The sequence below is a fragment of the Camelus bactrianus genome, chromosome 11 (genome assembly GCF_048773025.1).
Source record: "Camelus bactrianus isolate YW-2024 breed Bactrian camel chromosome 11, ASM4877302v1, whole genome shotgun sequence".
NCBI lineage: Eukaryota > Metazoa > Chordata > Mammalia > Artiodactyla > Camelidae > Camelus > Camelus bactrianus.
The window spans coordinates 66,089,335-66,107,543 of NC_133549.1; the positions used below are offsets into that span (position 1 = coordinate 66,089,335).

Below are 18,209 nucleotides of genomic sequence, written 5' to 3' on the forward strand. Positions count from 1 at the left end.
GTGACTCTAGCCAAGTTTAGAATCCCTGCCCCGCGAGGTCCAGCCCAGCTCACAGAGTGTGGCAGTGTGGACACAGCTGGACACAGCAGTCCCAGTGCCATCACTCACTGAGCCGCAGGGCCTTGTCTCCATCACCTCGTCCGGGAGATGGAGTGATGCCAGTGCCTTCTTGGGCCAGCATGGTGTGAGCTCAGAATATCCCAAAAGCCTGCCTCTGAGGGGGTCCTCAAAACAAGGTGGACTGTCCTCCCTGTCTCCCCACCACACCAGCCCAGCATGAGACCTCAGCACTGACCTCAGGTCAGGCTCCTGAGAGAGCCAGCTGGACACTGTGTCCTCCTCAGAGAACAAGGGTCCTCTCTGAACCCGGGCTCTTTTCTCAGCCCTACAAACTTGACAAGACCCCTTGGAAGGAAAGCCCAAGGCCCCTTATGTTCCTCTGCAGAGCCCAGAACATGGCTTAAGTTGTCCACTTCCTGTTTCCTCTCTTTTGCCAAAGGTTTCTCCAAAACCCTGATGTCTGCAGCACTGCCCCAGCCCCCGTGTCCTCAGAATCCCTCTGGCTCAGTGGGGTTGATGCTAAGGCTGCAGAGGGTAGGAGTTAGAATGTGCAGTGTCTCCTGGAGGCTTTTGTCTCCACAAGGAGAGGGCGTGAGTGAGCAGGGCGTCTGCAGTAGCAGAGCATCACCTGATGTGCAGATGGAGATGCCACCTCCTTTGTGTCCCCACCACTAGATGCTGGCGGTGGAGGAGTGAATGAAGGACGGCATCTGTTCTTCATCATGGCTGCATGCAGGGGCCAGGGCACACCTACTGGACACACAGGACACACATTCATGTCCACTGGGGGACAAAGAAGCTGAGCTACACCAGCTGGACCATCTTGGGCATAGGAAGACCAGGCATGGGTGGCCAAACCCAGGCTTCAGGACTCCAGGCTTTCCAAAAAGTTCCTGCACAATCCTACACAGGCCTACATCTCTGGTTCTGCCCCCCTCTTTGCTCCCACTGACCTGTGTGTGTTTCCTCCCCACAGGGCCTGGCGGGTCCCCCAGGACAGCCGGTTGGTACCTCGCTCTCATGTTCCCCAGCAGAGAGGCTTTGGGCCCTAGGTCCTTAGGCTCAGTTTCTAACTCTCTCGTTTCTGTCTTTTCATAGGGACCTCAAGGACAAAAAGGAGAAAAGGTAAGGCCAGTGGAGGCTTTCTAGAATTTTCATCTCAGTAAACAGCCTTCCAACAGGTAGAAAGGGTTATTTTCAAACTTCAGTTTTTAATCAACAGAACCAGGAAACCCCGTGGCAGGCGGTATACGAGGGAGAGAAGGGAAGCTGCTCTAGTAGGGGTTCTTTTCTTGGGGGGACAGGGCAGCCTGGAGCCTGGTCCTTCTCAGCCTCTTTCTCTGCCTATCACACCTGCCACCCCAGTGGTATTTCCTGATCACCTCCATGAGCCTCCAGGATTTTGAGGTGTCAGTTTGTAAACCACTGGTCTGGTCCCCTTCCTGTCCTCCTGTGTTCTGTGTCTCCTTGAATTTCTGATGGAGGCTCTGCTGGGCATGCCCCAAGGTAGATGGTGCAGCCACCTGGCACCCCCCACTCAAAAAAAAGGCATCCCCGAGGGCCCTGTTGCTCACAGCCTGCCTCAGTGTCCACTGTTCCCATTCAGGGGCTCCTGTTCAGGGCTGTTGGTTGGACACACCTAGAGTGTTGACCTTTCCAGGAGATTCCTCCAGCCGGGCATGGAGCATAACTCCTCACTCTGCTGTCACAGCACATGGTAAGGGGTGGCAGAGTCCTGCCCTAGGCTCCGTGGGGCCCCGTCAGGCAGGCCCTGGGGGCTTCTTCCCTGCTACCAGCCTGGCGAGAGGGAGGGAATCAGTTCTACCTCTGAGAGCTCAGCCTAGGATCAGAGCGAGGCTCGTGGGTTATGAGTATGAGTGCTGTGTCCACAAGTCCTGAGGTTGCCTCCGAGGGACAGCCCCCCAACAGGTGCCTAACACCCTCCTCTCCTTCCCTCTCTTTCCCAGGGTCAGTGTGGAGAGTACCCACATCGGGTAAGTGAACCCTGAAAACTGATCCACCCCTGGGGCACAGCCCCCAGCTCAGCCTTATCTTCCCTACTGAGCTTGGGGCCCAGGAGCACACAGTCCCCTTGGCACTCAGTAGCCAGAGCGGTGCTGTGTGGGAGCAGTGTGTTTGGCCCCCAAGAGTGCCCTGTGTTCAGTGCGTGTGTTTGTACAGAGCTGGTCTCCAGTGATCATGTCCACCCGCCCGTGCGTGTTTTTGTCTGTCTGCCCCTGTGTTGGCTGGGCCTGCTCGCCCTGCAGCGTGTGTATGTCTGGAACTCCCCCCGCCTGGCTGTGCACTCCTTTGCACATGGCCTTCTAGGTAAGGCCGTGCAGCTTGTTCGAGTCTGTGTCTGATCCTGTACCCAGCGTGTGACTCCATGTACGTGTGTGTCTGGCTGCCTGCCCTGGCTGAATCAGAGGGACTTTTGGGTTAGTCATTGTTTCAGATGACCCAAACCTCCATGGCGGGAGATAATTGAAGGCTGACTGTATCGATTCAAGGATAAAGTCTCTGTTTTGCCTCTTGAAGAATAAAAGGATGCTTCTCTAAGCGGGTAGGGGATTTCAGGGCTGGGATGGTCTCCCACTCTGCCCCAGCCCCCACCCAGCTCCTTCCTTTTCCTTGCTCCACCCCAGAATACAGAGCCCAATGGCTGTTATGGTCCTATTAGGAAGCCTCAAATATGTGTACCAGCATCAGAGAGTCATTCTTGAGCGAGGAGGGTGAAGGTGTGCGGTGCTTCCTCCAGCAGGAGCCCCAGGGAGCAGGGACCAGGAAAATGCCCCTTGTTTTGTGGATCAGCCTTGCTGCTTTCAGACGTGGGCAGTAGGGGTAGGGACGACAGGCATCTTTAGGTGTCCATCCACCTGTCACAGGCTTCATTGTGTTCAGAAACACACACACAGTACAGCTGCCCTGGCCGCCCATCCCTGCCAGGCAGGGGGATTGAGGGAGTGGAGAGGTGTACAAGCCAGGCTCGCAGTTAACTGTGCTGGCTCCGGAAGGCCACTGGGAGGGCCTTGCCAACAGGGTCTGGCCACTCAGACTCTGACCTCTGGGTTCCCAGGCCAGGGAGAGGCTGAAGGCGGGGCAGCCTTGAACATGAGCGGCTGGGGTGGGGTTGAGGCCAAGGCTGGGCAGGGGACGCGGGCCGGTAGCAGGGCAGACAGAGCCAGCCTGTCAGTGGCATGTGCTCCAGGGAGGCAGGGGCCCTGGTGTTCCGGCCAGCCTGATCCTGATACAATAATAGAAGGTCAGCTGTGTTTATTTGGAACGATGGGCTCACAGGATTGTTATGTTACACGAAAGAAAGACAGCATCCCCCAGCACAAAAGACAACACGCTTGCAGACGCTTTGACAGTGTGTCCTTAGTCCAAGTGAATGCATGGGGGCAGGAGGAGGAGAGCGCTCTCTGCCCTTCAGCCCAACCCAGCAAGAGGAAGCTGACAGGGATAGAAGCTTCAGAGCCCCTTGGGCACAGAGTGCAAGGAAGCCCGGCGCTATGACTGCACCTGTGTGCGTGACAAGTCAGGCAGGGTGAGAGTGGATTTGGGGATCCAGCTGATGGGCAAGGCAAGGCAGCAGGCACCCTCTGTTTATTTGGAAGTGGGTAGGAAATCGGGGTGCTTCTAGGCAAGGGGTCTGTTGGCTTTCTGAGGGGTCTGTGGACCTGAAGGGAGTGGCAGGTTGGCCCGGGCCTCTGTTCCAGCCTGCAGCATCCCCAGGGAGGGAGGGAGCAGGAGGAGGGGTAGGCAGGGGTGGGCTGGGGTGCTCTGGGACAGGGAGCAGGGAGCTGGTGTCTGGGCCTGGCACTCACTCTCTCTGTCACCCTGTTTCCACCCGCACCCCCACCCCAGGAGCACCTAAGCAGCCCTCTAGCCGCTCTGCGCTCCAACCAGATAATTACCCTGAAGGTTCGTAGGTTCTGGAAGGTCTCCGGGCCCCTCTGCTGAGAGGCTCCCTGGACGCAGAGCCCAACATTGCACGTCTCCAGGTCCTACAGTGGGAGGGGTGGGGCTCCCAGGGCAGCAGCTGCCCATGAAGGCAGCAGTGACCCAGAAAGGCCACAATCGGGCTCCCAAGTCCTCAGCTGGGTCCCTCCTCAGCCCAGGTGGCCCCTGCTTCTTAATGCTCATCCCAACAACCTCACATGAGTTAAAATGCTTTCAAAAGCAAGAGGTGGATTACATGCCATCTTTGTTTTCACATGAGTTCTAACCTCTTCCTAAAGCCACGGGGCACTCAGCTCCAATGGGTAGAGAGACCAGAAGCAGCAAGGATTTCCAGAAACGAAAATGACATCAGATAATGTGATTGCAAGTTGCCTCCCCTCTAAAAAGTGGTTGAACATGCTGGAGACATCTTTGCCCAGCCTCTGTTTTCCAAGCCCATGAGCCCCAGGGTGAGACCTCAGTTGCACTTAGCTGGTGCCCATACCGGTCACACCCTCCACTGGCTCAGCACCCGGGAGCCAGCCTTGGCACCACCCTTGACCATCCTCCCCAGATTCGCTGACACTAGCCTTTCTTCTTCAACCAAAAAAAGAACCCAGAGGTCACCACACACCAGCCTGGCCTCAAGGACCAATTTAGCTGGTCTTGTGGCTCCCCAGCCACAGCCTTGGAGTCTGCTCCCCTCAGCCCAGCAGCCTCGGTCCACAACCAGGGATGGCCGGGGCTGGCAGTGCAATGTTGGGCCGTGTGTCAGGAGGCCTCTGTGGCCCACCTTGGCCACAGAGGGCAGGCCAGGCCAGGTAGGGCCACTCTCCTGGTCGGGGAGGGCTGCTGGCCAACACTCCCTCAAGGGATGGGGTGCCACCCAAGGGCAAGCTCTGCACTGCACCCACAAACCTTGAAGCCCCGCCCACGCCCTCCTCCTGTGCCTCATGCTCGCTAATCTCTCTTCTCTCTTCCTCTCCTCCCACCCTCTTGGCCGCCCTGCCTTCCTGGCGACTTTCGACCCTCCTGAGCACCTGTGATCTTTGGCCTTTGCCCTCTGGCCTTCCACCTGGTCTTTCTCCTCAGCTGCTGCCTCTCCTCAATTCAGTGCGGCTGGCTCCACCCCCAGTCATTAAAAGGCGGACCTTCCAGGTAGACACCTCCCTTGCCCAGACCACATCGGGCTTCCCAGGGACTGGCAAGTCTCTGGGCCCTGACAGGCCAGTTGGGGCTGCCAGCAAAGCCAGAATCTCACTCCACTCTCGTTACATTAAACTAGATAAAAATGGACCCACAAATGCCATAGACATGAAAATACACAACACCCAGACCCAGGAGTCACGACTATTACCTCACCATTACTGCTCATAACAGCCACCATCAACAGCCATCACTGTGTGCCAGGCACTGAGCTGTGCTTTTTACAGGCCTGATTTCATTTAATTCTCTCCACAGTTGTATGATTTAGGCATGATCATCCTTATTTCACAGATGAGGAAATCAGGCTCAGAGACATTAAGTTGCCCAAGATTACACAGCCAGTAAATTGCAGAGCACCAAGATTTTCTTCCTTACTAGCTGTGTGATTTGGGGCAAGTTACTTAACCTCTCTGTACCTCAGCTTGCTCGTTTGTAAAATAAGGGTAATAACAGTTCCTACTGCCTAGGGTCATTGTGTACACAAAGCACTGGGAATAATTCTGGCATAGTTTAAGTGCTATGATTAAACTGAGGCTCAGAGAGGTGAATTTGTACCCAAGGTCACACAAACAGCAGGAGGCAGGATGGGAACTGGCAGCCAGGTCTTCAGACCCCACATCCAGGGCTCTCTCAGTTGGACCTACACCCTTTCTATTTAAAAGTGTAGGTTGCTTAGTATCTGATTGCTGGTAACCTGAGTTTGAGAATCGAGGGAATTTGCAGAGGAAATTTAGCCCACAACTGATAGATGTAATCATCGTGAGCAACCGCTTCCTTCTTCCTGCCTTACAAGCCAAGGAGGCTGGGATTGGACCAGATCACAACGAACAAAGAGCAAGAGACCACAGACCAAGGGATCCAGGCAGAGGTGTTACAGCTTGATTCTAGACCAGGCAGCCCATGGCTGCCACTCACGCCACCAGCCTTCCTTATATTGGGGGTCGGGGTCCCCCTCAAGGCTACAGTGGTGCTGGAAGTGGCAAGGCTCAGAGATGCTCTCCGAAAGCCTGACAGCAGGGCCAGGAGCCACCATCTGGCTTGACTCAGGAGCCCAGGGGCCTGCATGTTCAGGCACCTGATTGAACAAGGCTGAAAAATCACTCCAATTAACAGCTAAAAATACAGAGGGACACGTGATACGTGTGCTACCCGAGCCTACATATCCCATTACACCAGCCAAATCCTCGAGAGCCTCCACGTGCTCCGAGTACTTACCCCAAGCATGGCTCTCAGGGGGCCCAGTGCCAGCTCAGAGAAGCACCAGGCCCACCCCACCCTCAGCGATCCCACTGTGTCAGACGCCCTACCAGGGGAGCTGAGTCCTTGCTCTCAGAGTGGCCGTCGGCCCCAGCCCCCAGCAGCCACCTCCCGGCCTTAGTTGCGTCAACCGCTGTTTGCTGAGCCCCCACTGGGTTCCAGGAACTTCTGTAAGAATTCTACGTGGATTATCCCGTGTGATCCCACACCAGCCACCCAGCAGCGGCGGTGCCATCCTCGTTATCCCCACATTACAGGCGAAGAAACTGAGAGGGGCTGAGGCTTGCTCCTGCCTCCCTTTTCAAGAGCGAGAGGCAGGTGATCCAGAACTTTCTGTGCTGCTCTGACCTGATTTCCACAGGAAAGTGGGAAGAATAGGGGCCCCTGTTCTGCCTGCTGCGGATTCGGCCTGGAGAATAAGGTTTTGATGCTGTCAGCCACCGTGGGACATAAAAAGGCTTGTCCATTTCCTATCAATAAACCAATATTGATTTTACAGGCTCTCTAAGATGCTTAAACATAGGGTCTAACATTAGTTGAAAGAGGAGACTTTATGTAAGATATGATGTGCTTAGCAGATGGTGTTGGAGTCATTTCCAACGTGCATAAAGTTGGATGGTGAGCAGTTTTTGCTGGGGGCTTATCTGGAATGAATAGAAATAATCTGGAGTTCTGAGTTTGGGTCCTGGCTCCCCCCCACCCCGATTTCTCCCTGTGACCTTGGTCAGAGAGCTCAACTTCTCTGAGCTTCAGTTTTCTCTTCTGTAAAGTGGGACTTGTGATCCATTTCTGCACCTGCTTTCTCCCCCAAGGACACTCAGAGCCCTCAAGCAGCTTCTCAGAGGTTGTGACAGGATGCAGCCCAGGCCCCAGAGTGGCACTGCTGGTGGCATTGGCCCTAGGATGTCCCAACGGAGAGATGGTTCAAGCAGGTGCTGCTAAAATCTTTGTTCTCATCCTGAGGTTGTGCACTCCTGTTTATAATCATCATTTTCCTCTATGGGGTTTGCAGCAAGCACCATCAGCTCCCTTCTTCATTTAGGGAAGCAGGAGTGTCCTAGAGGATTACTGAGATCACACTGAGAAGGATGGGCCAGCCTGGAAGTCTGGTCACCTGTGCCCCACTGCATCCCAGCCTGGAGCTCTCACACCTGCCAGGCTGTTCTGCTTTAGTCTGTCGCAGGAATGGGGCCCTTATCAAGAGCTGAGCCCAGATCCCCCCTAGAGATGTCACATAGAAAATTACATAATGACTCTGGCTGGCCCCAGGCCCCAAGATCTGGGTCGCATGGACCAGGCTCTCTCTTCCTCCTGAGGGAACTCGATCCCACCTTAACCTCTCTGGGCCCTGGGTCCATCCTGGGCATATGCACGGTGGGTGACAAAGGCTGGGCTCAGAGCAGCTGAGTGAGGAGTCAGGGTAGGCAAAGGAATAGCAATAGCATCCCCATGCAAAGAGCACTTGACAGTTTCAAAATTCAACCAAGCTAAGGGTTGCAAACTCAGCTGTCCCCTGAGATCAGGCACCAATCACGTAAGTGACAGAAGCAGGCTGCATGCAGAAAGGATATGGAGTGTGGGGACGGAAGCAGCTGGGGAGCCCAGGCAGTGGCTGCCCTCCGGAGTGTGGGCCTAGCTGGCCAGGGCTCCCAGTTTTTCTTCAGAAGCCACTAAGCCAAATTTTTTACATAAAATCTCTTGCCCAATTGTCTGGTGAACCAAACAAAATTCTGTAGCCTCTGACCCTAGGATCTCAGTTGATCCTCTGGGCCAAATAATCAAAGACAGCAAAAAGTGGTGACAGGAAGCAGGGAGCAGCTGTTCTCATTTGATGGCAGGGAGACTGGGGCACAGAGATGGTGCACTCTCCACAAAGGAGGGGGGCGGCCGGGCAGGCCCAGGCCGCCGGCCACCAGGCATGGACCCTGGCCATCTGACCAGGCCGGGAGCAGGCCTTTGGGCGTGCCGGGGGCATCTCACTCACTCCTTTGCCTCTGCCACCGCAGCAGGGCTCTTGCCCTGGGGACCAGCTGCTCCTGCAGCAAGTCCTCTCTGGAAGCCTCTCCTCTGGGGGCCTAATGTCTTGGCCATCTCCTTGCTGCCACCAGTCCCTGCATGTAATCACCACCACAGCATCACCACCATCACGCCACCACTGCCTCCCCCCAGAGCCCACGGCGGGGCCTCACTGGGTGCATGGCACTGGGGCGGGAACCGCTTTGCAGCCCTGGGGCTCTAACACTTGTTTCCATGAACCTCAGGGTGAACAGGGCCAGGCTGGCATTCAAGGCCCACCAGGGCCACCAGGCCCTCCTGGACCGAGTGGACCTCTGGGGCACCCAGGACTGCCAGGGCCTATGGGGCCACCTGTAAGTATCCCTCCTGCTCTCCACTACTTCTTCTCCTTCAAGATTTGTTCCAAGAATTCTCTGGAAGTTTCCAAACCTTGTATAACCAACAGGAACCTGGGTCCCTGCCAAACAGGCAGAAACACCTTGGCAGGGCCACTGAACGTGGCTGGCCTGTGTAGGAGCTGCCTATCCCTGTCACACTCACCTGTTGCAGTCTGGTTCTGGAAACACACGTCCTGGGACCCTGCGCTCCACTCCAGTCATTGCCTTCCAGAGAGGAAATCGCTAACAGGCCTCCCCTCTCCCAGCCTCAGCAGAGAGGAGCTTGGGAAAAAAGTCCCCAGGACCACTCTGATGGCTGCCCCTGACCCTGGGCTTAGGAAAACCTGAGATGGGGAAGTTCTACAGGAGGTAGCAAGGGGGCATCCTAAGGAACACACCTGTCCCAGTATATGTAGGTTTCACATTCCTGGGCCACCTCCCAGCTGGGCTGCACACCTGGTCGGCCAGGAGGACCCTGCATCGAGTCTGGGGATTGGACCACTGCTGGGAGGGGTCCAGCGGGGCCAACAGGCACCTGCTCCAGGCAAGACCACACTCAGGCAATATGTCGGTGCCAGAGTCCACCAGGTCATCTGTTGTCAAGCCCTGGCCAACCCCTGACTCTATCTCAGCCCAGTTTAGTACAAGAAAGTACCAGGGCAGAATAACTTAGCAGGCCTCTCAACTTCTTTGGAGAAAATGGGTTCTCCACCCAGAACTAAGACTAACATCAGCAGTTACTGGAGGGACAGGGGTTAAGGACATAGTCTGTTTGATGTTTTTTCCACGTGGCTTAAAAAAAAACCATAAAACTTATTCTCTCTTATGACAACAAAGCATCATACATTCATTGTGAAAAATTTGGAAAATAGACAAAAAAAGTTGTAAATTGCCTATTTTCCAGAGTTCCCTGTCATTAACATTGTGGAGAGTCCTTTCCATTTTTCTCCTTAGACTTATCTGCACATGAACGTTTTCTAGGTTGGTGATGTTCTGAATAGTAGAGCAGTTTGTAGCCTGTTACTTTTTTCACTTAATAGCATAAACCATGCCCTTTCCTATGTCAGGTAGTCTCCCATGATATGGATTTTAGGACTGCTGGCTCTATTTACAAGGCAGTTATGAATTCTCTTCTGCAATGTGTATATCCTGGAACATAAATGTCTGTGCACATATTTGATGCTTTTGCAGCAATGGAGTCCCAGAGGTCGGATTGCTGGGTCAGGGATGCCCCTGCCAAACAGCCCTCAATGGGGACAACCACATTCCAGGCCACTCAGCTTCACGTCTGGGCCCTCAGCTACCCCAGCTGCCCAGCTGCAGTGTAGGGTCCCCCTGGGCTGGGCGACAGCTCTGGCTGACCAGGGCAGCCAGCTTGGCCAGAAAGCAGCATAGCAGAGTAAACACTTAATTTGCTAGGAGACAGCTCTCCTGCTCAACTTGACCCTACCATGGATTTTAAATATTTCCATGATTTCTCCTCAGAACCCAGGGTTTTCTCACTTCCATGGGTTTCTAGATGGGAAAACGGAAAACCTGAAAGGTAGTGAAATTTAGGGAATTGAACCAAACAAACCAAGCTGAGAAAACCAAAGTGCTCAAAATTGACTTATTCGCTGATGGCCCTCCCCCAGACACACTGGGCTCCCCATCCCTGAACCCAAGCCAGGTGGTTTTCTTTGTTAGGTTGTTTATAAAAGAAAAAACCAGAAAGCATGTTTTTCAGCCAGTTGAAACAGACCAGACTTGGGCATCATGGTTTCCTCCCGCCCATGTTTGCCGTCCAGACCCACTCCCGAGACCACGCCGGAGCCAGCCTTCCCTCACCTCTCCTTCAGGCTCCCACAGGGCCACACCACCTCCCTGCGCTGGCTGCCGAGGTTACAGTGCCCGGGAGATGGGGAAAGGAGACAGAGGGCTCCCCCGCAGTCTGGCAGGGCCAAAGGCAAAATCCAGGCTCTGCTGGGCAAGGTCAGCTTTCCAGAGAGCGGTTCCAGTTAGGAGGTGGGTGGGTGGGGATCTGGACCAAACCACACCATCAATTTCACAGGATGCCACTGACCTATTTTCCAGTGGGCGAGCACTGCGGAGTTGCCCATGGCGCCCATGTGGCTCCAGAGAGGGGCATGAGCCTGTTGTCCCCACGTGCCCTCACCAGGCTTCAGACACCCTTCCAGCACCCTCTAGATCTGTTCTCCAGCACAGCCAGAACCCATCCCAGCTATTCAAGCACTACTCTGCCCCCAGCTTCCACTGTAAACATGACTAGCCCTCACCATTTGCCAGTGGAATCCATCTCCACACATCTTTTTTTCTTGCTTCCACAGGGCTTACCTGGGCCTCCTGGACTGAAGGTGAGGGTCCTTCTGGGTGATGCATCAAATGGGTAGGAGGGTTGCCTGTAGGAAGGCAGGGGACGCAACACTCGGGTACTGAGTAAGGAACTGGAGGGCTCTCAGCCGAGAGATGGATCATGAGTGGCTCATGTAGAAAACGCCACTCGGAAATTGATTGGGTCCCACAGAGACTGCACTTTTGTGGGCTCAGGCCTAGCAAGTGCTATGGTTGGAATGGAAGATGCAGCCCCACCCTCCAAAGAGCTGACGTACGGTCTAGTTGGAAACTCAAGATGCCCAGGGCGCTGTCACAGCATCCCAATAAAACAGTGTTTCATAAGGGGCCAGAACTGGGAAGAACCTTTGGGGTCATCTGGTCTCTTTCAAAACCTTATCTGGAAGCCCACAGTTTAAAACAGCCTCTCCCTTTGAAGCTGGGGTCCCTGCAGCTCTGGGGATGAGAAGTTGTGAATCACTGATCTCACCCAATCATTTTACAAATACAGAAGCTAGAGCCCTGGAGAAAAGTGACTTACCCAGCAGGTGCAACAGAGTGTCAGTGGTGGAACCAAAACTGACACTCGGGTGTCCTGGGCCCCTGCCAAGTCCACCCTCCGTCTCCCTCTGCCTCTGCAAGGCGGGGACTCATTCTGAAGGGGCCGATGGTCCCTGTTGTTGTCCCAGGGATGGCTGGAGGTGGATGTCAGAGGATTTGGAGTCAGAGGGAGGAAGAGGAATGGTTACTGTGAGGCGGGTGGTGAGAGCTGAAGTCTGGCGCTGGGAAAACCCCTCTAATGGTCTTCTCTTGGTTCCCCCAGGGAGACCCAGGGATCCAGGGCTACCACGGCCGGAAGGTAAGAATGAAGGGACGGGAGGATCCCACCCTTCAGTGACAACCAAGAGGGGCTTCACCACAGAGCACACAGGGTCTGGACTTAGTCACGCACACGCACTTTTGCACACACACCCAGCAAGAGCCTGAAAACCTTTTGAAGTTGGCTGAACAGGAGTTCATGCCTCCATTTGAGGGAGGAGGAGGCTCTGAGGGGGCCGGGCCTCAGCCAAGTCAGTGGCCTGGCTAAACCTGAGACCCAGGAGTGTCCCCTGCCAGCCTGGGTGGCTGTGTCTGCACAGAGGCAGGCCAGGTTCTCACTGGCCCCCGAGGGCTTGGTAAGTGGGAGCCAGGTAGAGCTCCACACTGAGTGTGGTGGGGGATATGGAGCGGCCCCAGCCCTGCTCTCTGGCAGCTCACAGGCCAGAGAGACTGAAGGATTTCCTGCACAGATAACCCTGGTGAAGGCAGACCGTGCTAACTGTTACCTCCCCAAAGTGCTGTGTGAATATGGGGGGTGGGTGCAGAGAGATTAATGCTAGGTTGGGAGGAGTTTGGGAAGTTTGCTGGGAGAGGACAGCCTCTGAGCTCAATCCTGGTGATTGGGTAAGTGTATTGATTATCTACTGCTGTGTAACAAGTCCTGTCAAACTTACTCACTTCAAATGATTAATTATTTCTCATGATTCTGTGGATTGGCCATCTGGGGGTTCCGCTGTCTCCTCTGGGCTCACTTATGCAGTCATGTGAGATGATGAATGGAAAGGCTGGGGAAACAAGGTGGCCTCATCCATGTGCCTGGGGTTGGCGCTGGCTGTGGGCCGGGTACCTCTGTTCTCCTCCATGTGGCCTCTCAACCCCCAGTAGAGCAGACAGGTTTCCTCACAGCATGGCAAGCTCAGGGCTGTGTTCAAAATGGGCAAGTCCCAGGGCACAAGTGCTTTTCAACAGCATGCCTTGCATCACGTTTGCTGATGTCCTGTTGGTCAAAGCAAGTCACGCAGCCAAAGCATGCAAGTCAGAGCCTCCACTTCTTGTGAGAGGATCAGCGAAGCCTTTGTGGCCATTTTAAATCTACCACTGTGGTCCTTCAACAAGTAAATTTCAAGGGAAATGGCATATTAGACAAGGAAATAGTTTGAGCAAAGGCCCAGAGGTAGTCATTACAATAACTATATAACATAAAAAATAACTTTAATAATAGGCACCACTTACTGAATGCCTACTATGTACCAGGCTGTGCTTCAACATGACCTGCATTATATCTAATCCTAAGACCACCTTAGGAGGCTGGTACTATTCATCTCCTATTTAATAAATGAGGAAACTGAGGCACGCCTGAAGTCACATGACTCATAAGTGACAGAGCAGGAATTCAAGTCCAAGTCTGGGTCCTTCCCATGGTGCACCTGCCGCGAGGAGCCCATCCCGCCCTCTAGGCCCTGGCTGGGAAGGTGCCAGAGCACCTTCCAGAGGAAGCAAAGAGACGGGAAGGAAAGGCAGGGCGAGGAGGAGGAGGGGTTCTGGAAAGGGAAGACTCCCTCTAAAGAAGCACACTCCGCACACTCTGTGATTGGGCCGCTGCCGTCACCGCAGTGTTTTATGGGTGCTTGGGGGTGAAACGGCAAGACCTGAGAGATCTTTCATTAGTTCTGCATAAACCATGAAGTTTGTACTGTGTCAGGAAGTGGGAATTACGGCCCCCACGTTTGCCTCCATCCACTCACGCAGGCTCACAAAATTTACTGCCTCCTGGTGCAACAATGGGTCAGCTTTCCCATTAGCAGCCAGACCAGCTCTTCAAGCCATGAAGAAACGACAAGGAGAGGGAATGCAGAATTTTCCCCGGGGTCATGAGGATGCCTGCGACTGGCATCCATACCATGCCGGATGTCTGCTCCTGCCAACTGCAAGTCTGATTCATCCATACAGGAGGTTGGGGGTCTGTTGCTCTGAGGATGGAGAGGCATCAGCTTAAGGCTGGGTGTCATGATGTCAGAAGGCCTGGTTCCATGAGTGTGGCAATTCTGGGCTCAGATTGTGGGAGGAATCATTCATTCCTGGCTGCATTGACTTTGTAGAGAAAACCAGTGTGGTCCTGCTGATAGGGCAGCTCCTGACCCCTGGGAAGCCTGCTCTGAGGAGAGAAGGCTCAGGGCTGCTAGAGAAGGCTCGAGCATGGAAAGGAGAACGTACTTCTTTCGCATGACTAAAGGTAGCGCAAGTGCTGATGGGTCCCTTGAGAAGGAGGGAGCTCCCCGTCACCAGAGGTATTCAAGGAGAGGCTGGATAATCACGGGTCTGGGATTGTGCTAAGAGAAGCTTGTGTACCAGATGGGAGACTGGATTAAGATCCAGTTCAGGGAAGCTGCAGCTTCCCGAGGACAGAGTTGGCTCCATATCCCCTAGAGAGGAGCAGCCCCTACCCCGGCTTTATGAGTCAGTCCCCTGTGTCTTTGCCAGGCCTTTCTTTATCCACATCCAGGACTCATCAGAAGCATCATTGTTCTTAGGTGCCTCGAGGAATCAAGAGGCCCTTCTTCTTCATGCTCAGGTCATGCTCCCCACCCTTTCTTTCTCTGCCAGCCCCCCTGACTCCCACCGCCTTCCACATCGGCCTCTTCTCGTGGAATCTGGAGGGGCTGTGAGGCTGCTAGCCCACTGCCTCTCTGGGTTTCTGGAAGGCTCCTGCTGCCTCCTCTTCTCTAAGCCTGTCCTTGGGACTTTTCAGTAGGTGCCTCTGGAGCCACCAGATAGTCTCAGCACCTCATCTCTGTGCCGGCTCTCACTCTGCTAGGACCCTTGTCCTGTTACCACTGAAGCCACAGCCTCCTGGTCCAACAGAGTCCAGAGGGCATGCACTGGGGGCTGATGGCAGCAGCAAAGAGTCTGCCCCCAAGGACTTAGGAGTCATTCCTCAAGGCTGAGTGACACTCAGGAGGCTACAAGTGCCTGCCCCGGCCCCACTGGTGTAGTGGGCATGTTGGCCCCAGGGACCACCACGCCCAGGCAGAAGTTTGCTTCCTGTCAGAACTCTGACATGAAGAGTCTGGTGCCCAAGGACAAGGGTAGCAATGCTTCCCATCCCTGGTTTAGCCAAAGGCCGTTCACTCCCTCTCTCACTGGTCCTCACCATTGCCCACTAGTTTGAGCTCATTATCCCCACTGGACAGATGAGAAGCTCAGAAAGGTTAATACTTTGTTCAAGGTGCACAGCTGGTGCACCTGTCATGCTGGTGAATAGTCATGCCGGGATTGGAAGCTAGGTTTCATGAGTCCAAACCCAGAAGCCAGTCTTCTTGCGCCAGCGCAGAGGTGAATGTCTGCTCAGGGGGTCTCACCTCAGGCTAACTATGCACAGACCACCCTTGCTTGTGGTTTCTCTGGGATGTGGGGGGTCAGCCCCCAAGCTCCCTTCTTCTGTCCATCAGATCTCTTCTCTCTCCTCCCCTCTTTTCTCTGCCTGGAATGAGGCCTGGGGAGGAGGCACCAACATGAAGGGCAGCTTGATCACATGCTGGGAGGATGAGTTTGCTCTCACCCGCCACCCCAGGGAGGAGGGAGTGCCAGCGGGTGGGGACACCGAGCTGGGACAGAGGCCGCAGGATGCCCCTTGTGTTCAGGGTGTGAGGGGACCCGCATGGTAACTGATAGACCCTCCACATCTGCTTCTATTGCTCTGTCCTGGTGACTTGACACACATGCAGGGAGGCCTTTCTTTCAATAAGAGGTGAAATTTAACTCTCAGCAAAGACATTTCTCGTCCTGTGAAGTTTGTTGATGATTAGTTCCATCCGCCACCCACCCCCAACCCCAGCAGCTGGTCCCTGCCTGGCATTCTCTCAAAGGCCAGCCAGGCCAGCAGGAAAGGGTCTCCACCAGCTCCTTGAGATCACAGCCCAGTGTGGCCAGCAGGCCTCATGCTACCCCAGCCCCACTCACGTTCAGCCCTGCTGCCTAGACACTGTGAGTATTGTTGTGCACCCATGTGGTACCTATTTGATCCAAATTTATGACACCCATCCACTTTAAATATGTTGTAAGACGCAAAGTGTGTTTAAAACATTACAACCCTGGCTCTCTTTCAAGAGGATTGACGAATATTGTCAGACTTTGTGGATCACAAAACCTGGTGAGATCTTATCTCTAAGCACATGGGAGCTGGTCTGTCCGTCTTGGCAGTGGGGTGTGCATTTGATGCATATAGCGGTCTGGGTGTTAAGCCTTGGGGTTTGCATGAAGGACTGGAGCTGAGCACACATTTCCCTCCAGCAGGCTGCGGGCTGTGCGTTTTCAGACCAGAGGAGGAAGGATGTGATAGACCAGCTTGGAACTGCAGGTGCTCCTCTGGAGGCTGCAGGGCTCCCAGAAAGAAGGACTCCCAGGGGAGGAGATCCAACGGCCCCATGGTCAGATAGCGGGAGCACTAGAGTGAGGGCGTGAGGAACGGAAGCTCGCCCGCCCGGCCCATCTCTGCCCTGATTCTCTGGCCGTGCCAGCCCATCTCCTCACCCCTCCTCCATCCTACAAAAGGGCAGGATCATTCTGACCTGCCAGGTAGAGCAAGGCATCCTGTTGGTGGACATACTTCTGTAGAATGGTAACTAGTATTAGTATATCTGCCTTACTGGACCTCTTCATGCCAGGCTGTGTAAGGGCACTTTGCTGGCATCAACTCACTGGATCCTTATAACCACCCTAGGAGGTAGGTTTTATTCTTATTCCCAGTTTACAGATGAGCAAACCCACGTTCACAGAGGTGAATCCCCTAAGGGCCACCGCTACAAAGCAGTGGAGCCAGGTCCGTCTGGCCCGAAAGCCTTGTACGGAATGGCTTTACTACCTGGTCTTAGGAGCCTGGAGGGGCTCGTGATTTCCAGTAGTTTCATCCCCACTCCTCCTTCTGCTCCACTAGAAGGAAAGAAGGAGGGAGTTGGGCTGTTTTCCTTCTTGTGAGAAAAAGATTGTGGCTGGATTCAGGCCCTCCTCCAAGCCTCCCAGACTCTGCGAGCAGGACACAGAGCGTCTAAGGCAGAGAAGTTGGGGTATTCGGTGCATTTTAGTCAAAGAACCAAGGAAGGGGAGTACTTTGCCTATTGGCACTGAGTCCACCTGAATGCTTCCCCAGGGAGCTGGCCTGGTCCTGGGACCTCCAATAAAGCCAGGAGAAGGCAGCTGTCTCAGGCCCGCCCCACTGCAGCGGAGAAACCTCCCTGCACCCCTCTGGCTCCTGAGGACCTGGGCAACCCCAGGCTCCGTGAGATGGAAGCCGTAGACGTAGGAGCCTTCTGGAGTAGGGACAGCACTTTCTTTCAAAGCCATGAATTCCCAGCAGGGGCATCCAGACCATTTCAATTAAAGCAGATCAGGGAGCTGAGAGAGGGGCCCCAGATCTGAGGCCTCGTGGGGGCTGATGGGACTCTCACTCTGCCGGCCTCCAGCCCCCAAGCCTGTGCTCTCTGGGCCCTGTTTCTCCTGCACTCCAAAGTCCACAGATTAATTAGAGCTGACTTTTCTTTTTGGAACTAACTACAAAATCAACCCATCTCAAATCGAGATTACAAGCCAGCCGCCCTTCCAAAGCCCTGGCCTTCGATGGGGCGCCTGACCCCGGTAATTCCCCGGCTCACTTCCTGCCGGCCCTAATTACCGGAGGACCTGGCGTTTCTGCGGCCCCAGCCCCCTCCAGGCAGGAGCTGGCTAGGGCAGAGCTGCCTTTCTCCTGGAAGGGAGTCCTGCGAACTCTTTAGGGGAGAGAAAAACATTAGCCCTCCTCACCCTGCTTTTCCAGCCCCAGAAAGGGCCCTGGTCCAGACTTAAGGCCTGAGTCACCTACTGGCCTCCCCCCAGCCCTCCACGCCCCACACTTCTCCCCTGCAGAGAACAAAGAGTCTGTGTGGTGCTGCTTGGGCCCAGGGCCCTCCCACCCCAGAGATGGGCCACAGCGGGACCCTCACGTTAGGAAGGTTTTCCCCTCCCCATGCTTCTCTGGCCTAACCTTGCTCAGCCAGAGCTGACCTGGAAGCCCCCACCTCCTTCCAGACTACATCTTCTTGCCAAGTCCCTGCCCTGCTTGTTCAACAAACAGTAAATCACCAATTAAGAGAACAGAGCACGACCAGTTTGTGCTCCAAGGAGCTTGCCTCCAACCTGTCATCTGGGTAAAAGATGGTCCTCCCACCT

The 18,209-nt window shown here is 54.6% G+C and overlaps 1 protein-coding gene across 1 annotated transcript in view; it reads left to right on the top strand.

Moving 5' to 3' along the window:
• Positions 1 to 18,209, top strand: part of LOC105066386 (uncharacterized) — an 82,643-nt gene that overhangs the window by 22,397 nt on the left and 42,037 nt on the right. The window contains exons 9-15 of the mRNA XM_074374123.1: positions 1,037 to 1,063; positions 1,159 to 1,185; positions 2,028 to 2,054; positions 3,928 to 3,984; positions 8,727 to 8,834; positions 11,186 to 11,212; positions 12,013 to 12,048. Coding sequence (XP_074230224.1) covers positions 1,037 to 1,063; positions 1,159 to 1,185; positions 2,028 to 2,054; positions 3,928 to 3,984; positions 8,727 to 8,834; positions 11,186 to 11,212; positions 12,013 to 12,048 — 309 coding nt within the window. The remainder of the gene's footprint in view (positions 1 to 1,036; positions 1,064 to 1,158; positions 1,186 to 2,027; positions 2,055 to 3,927; positions 3,985 to 8,726; positions 8,835 to 11,185; positions 11,213 to 12,012; positions 12,049 to 18,209) is intronic.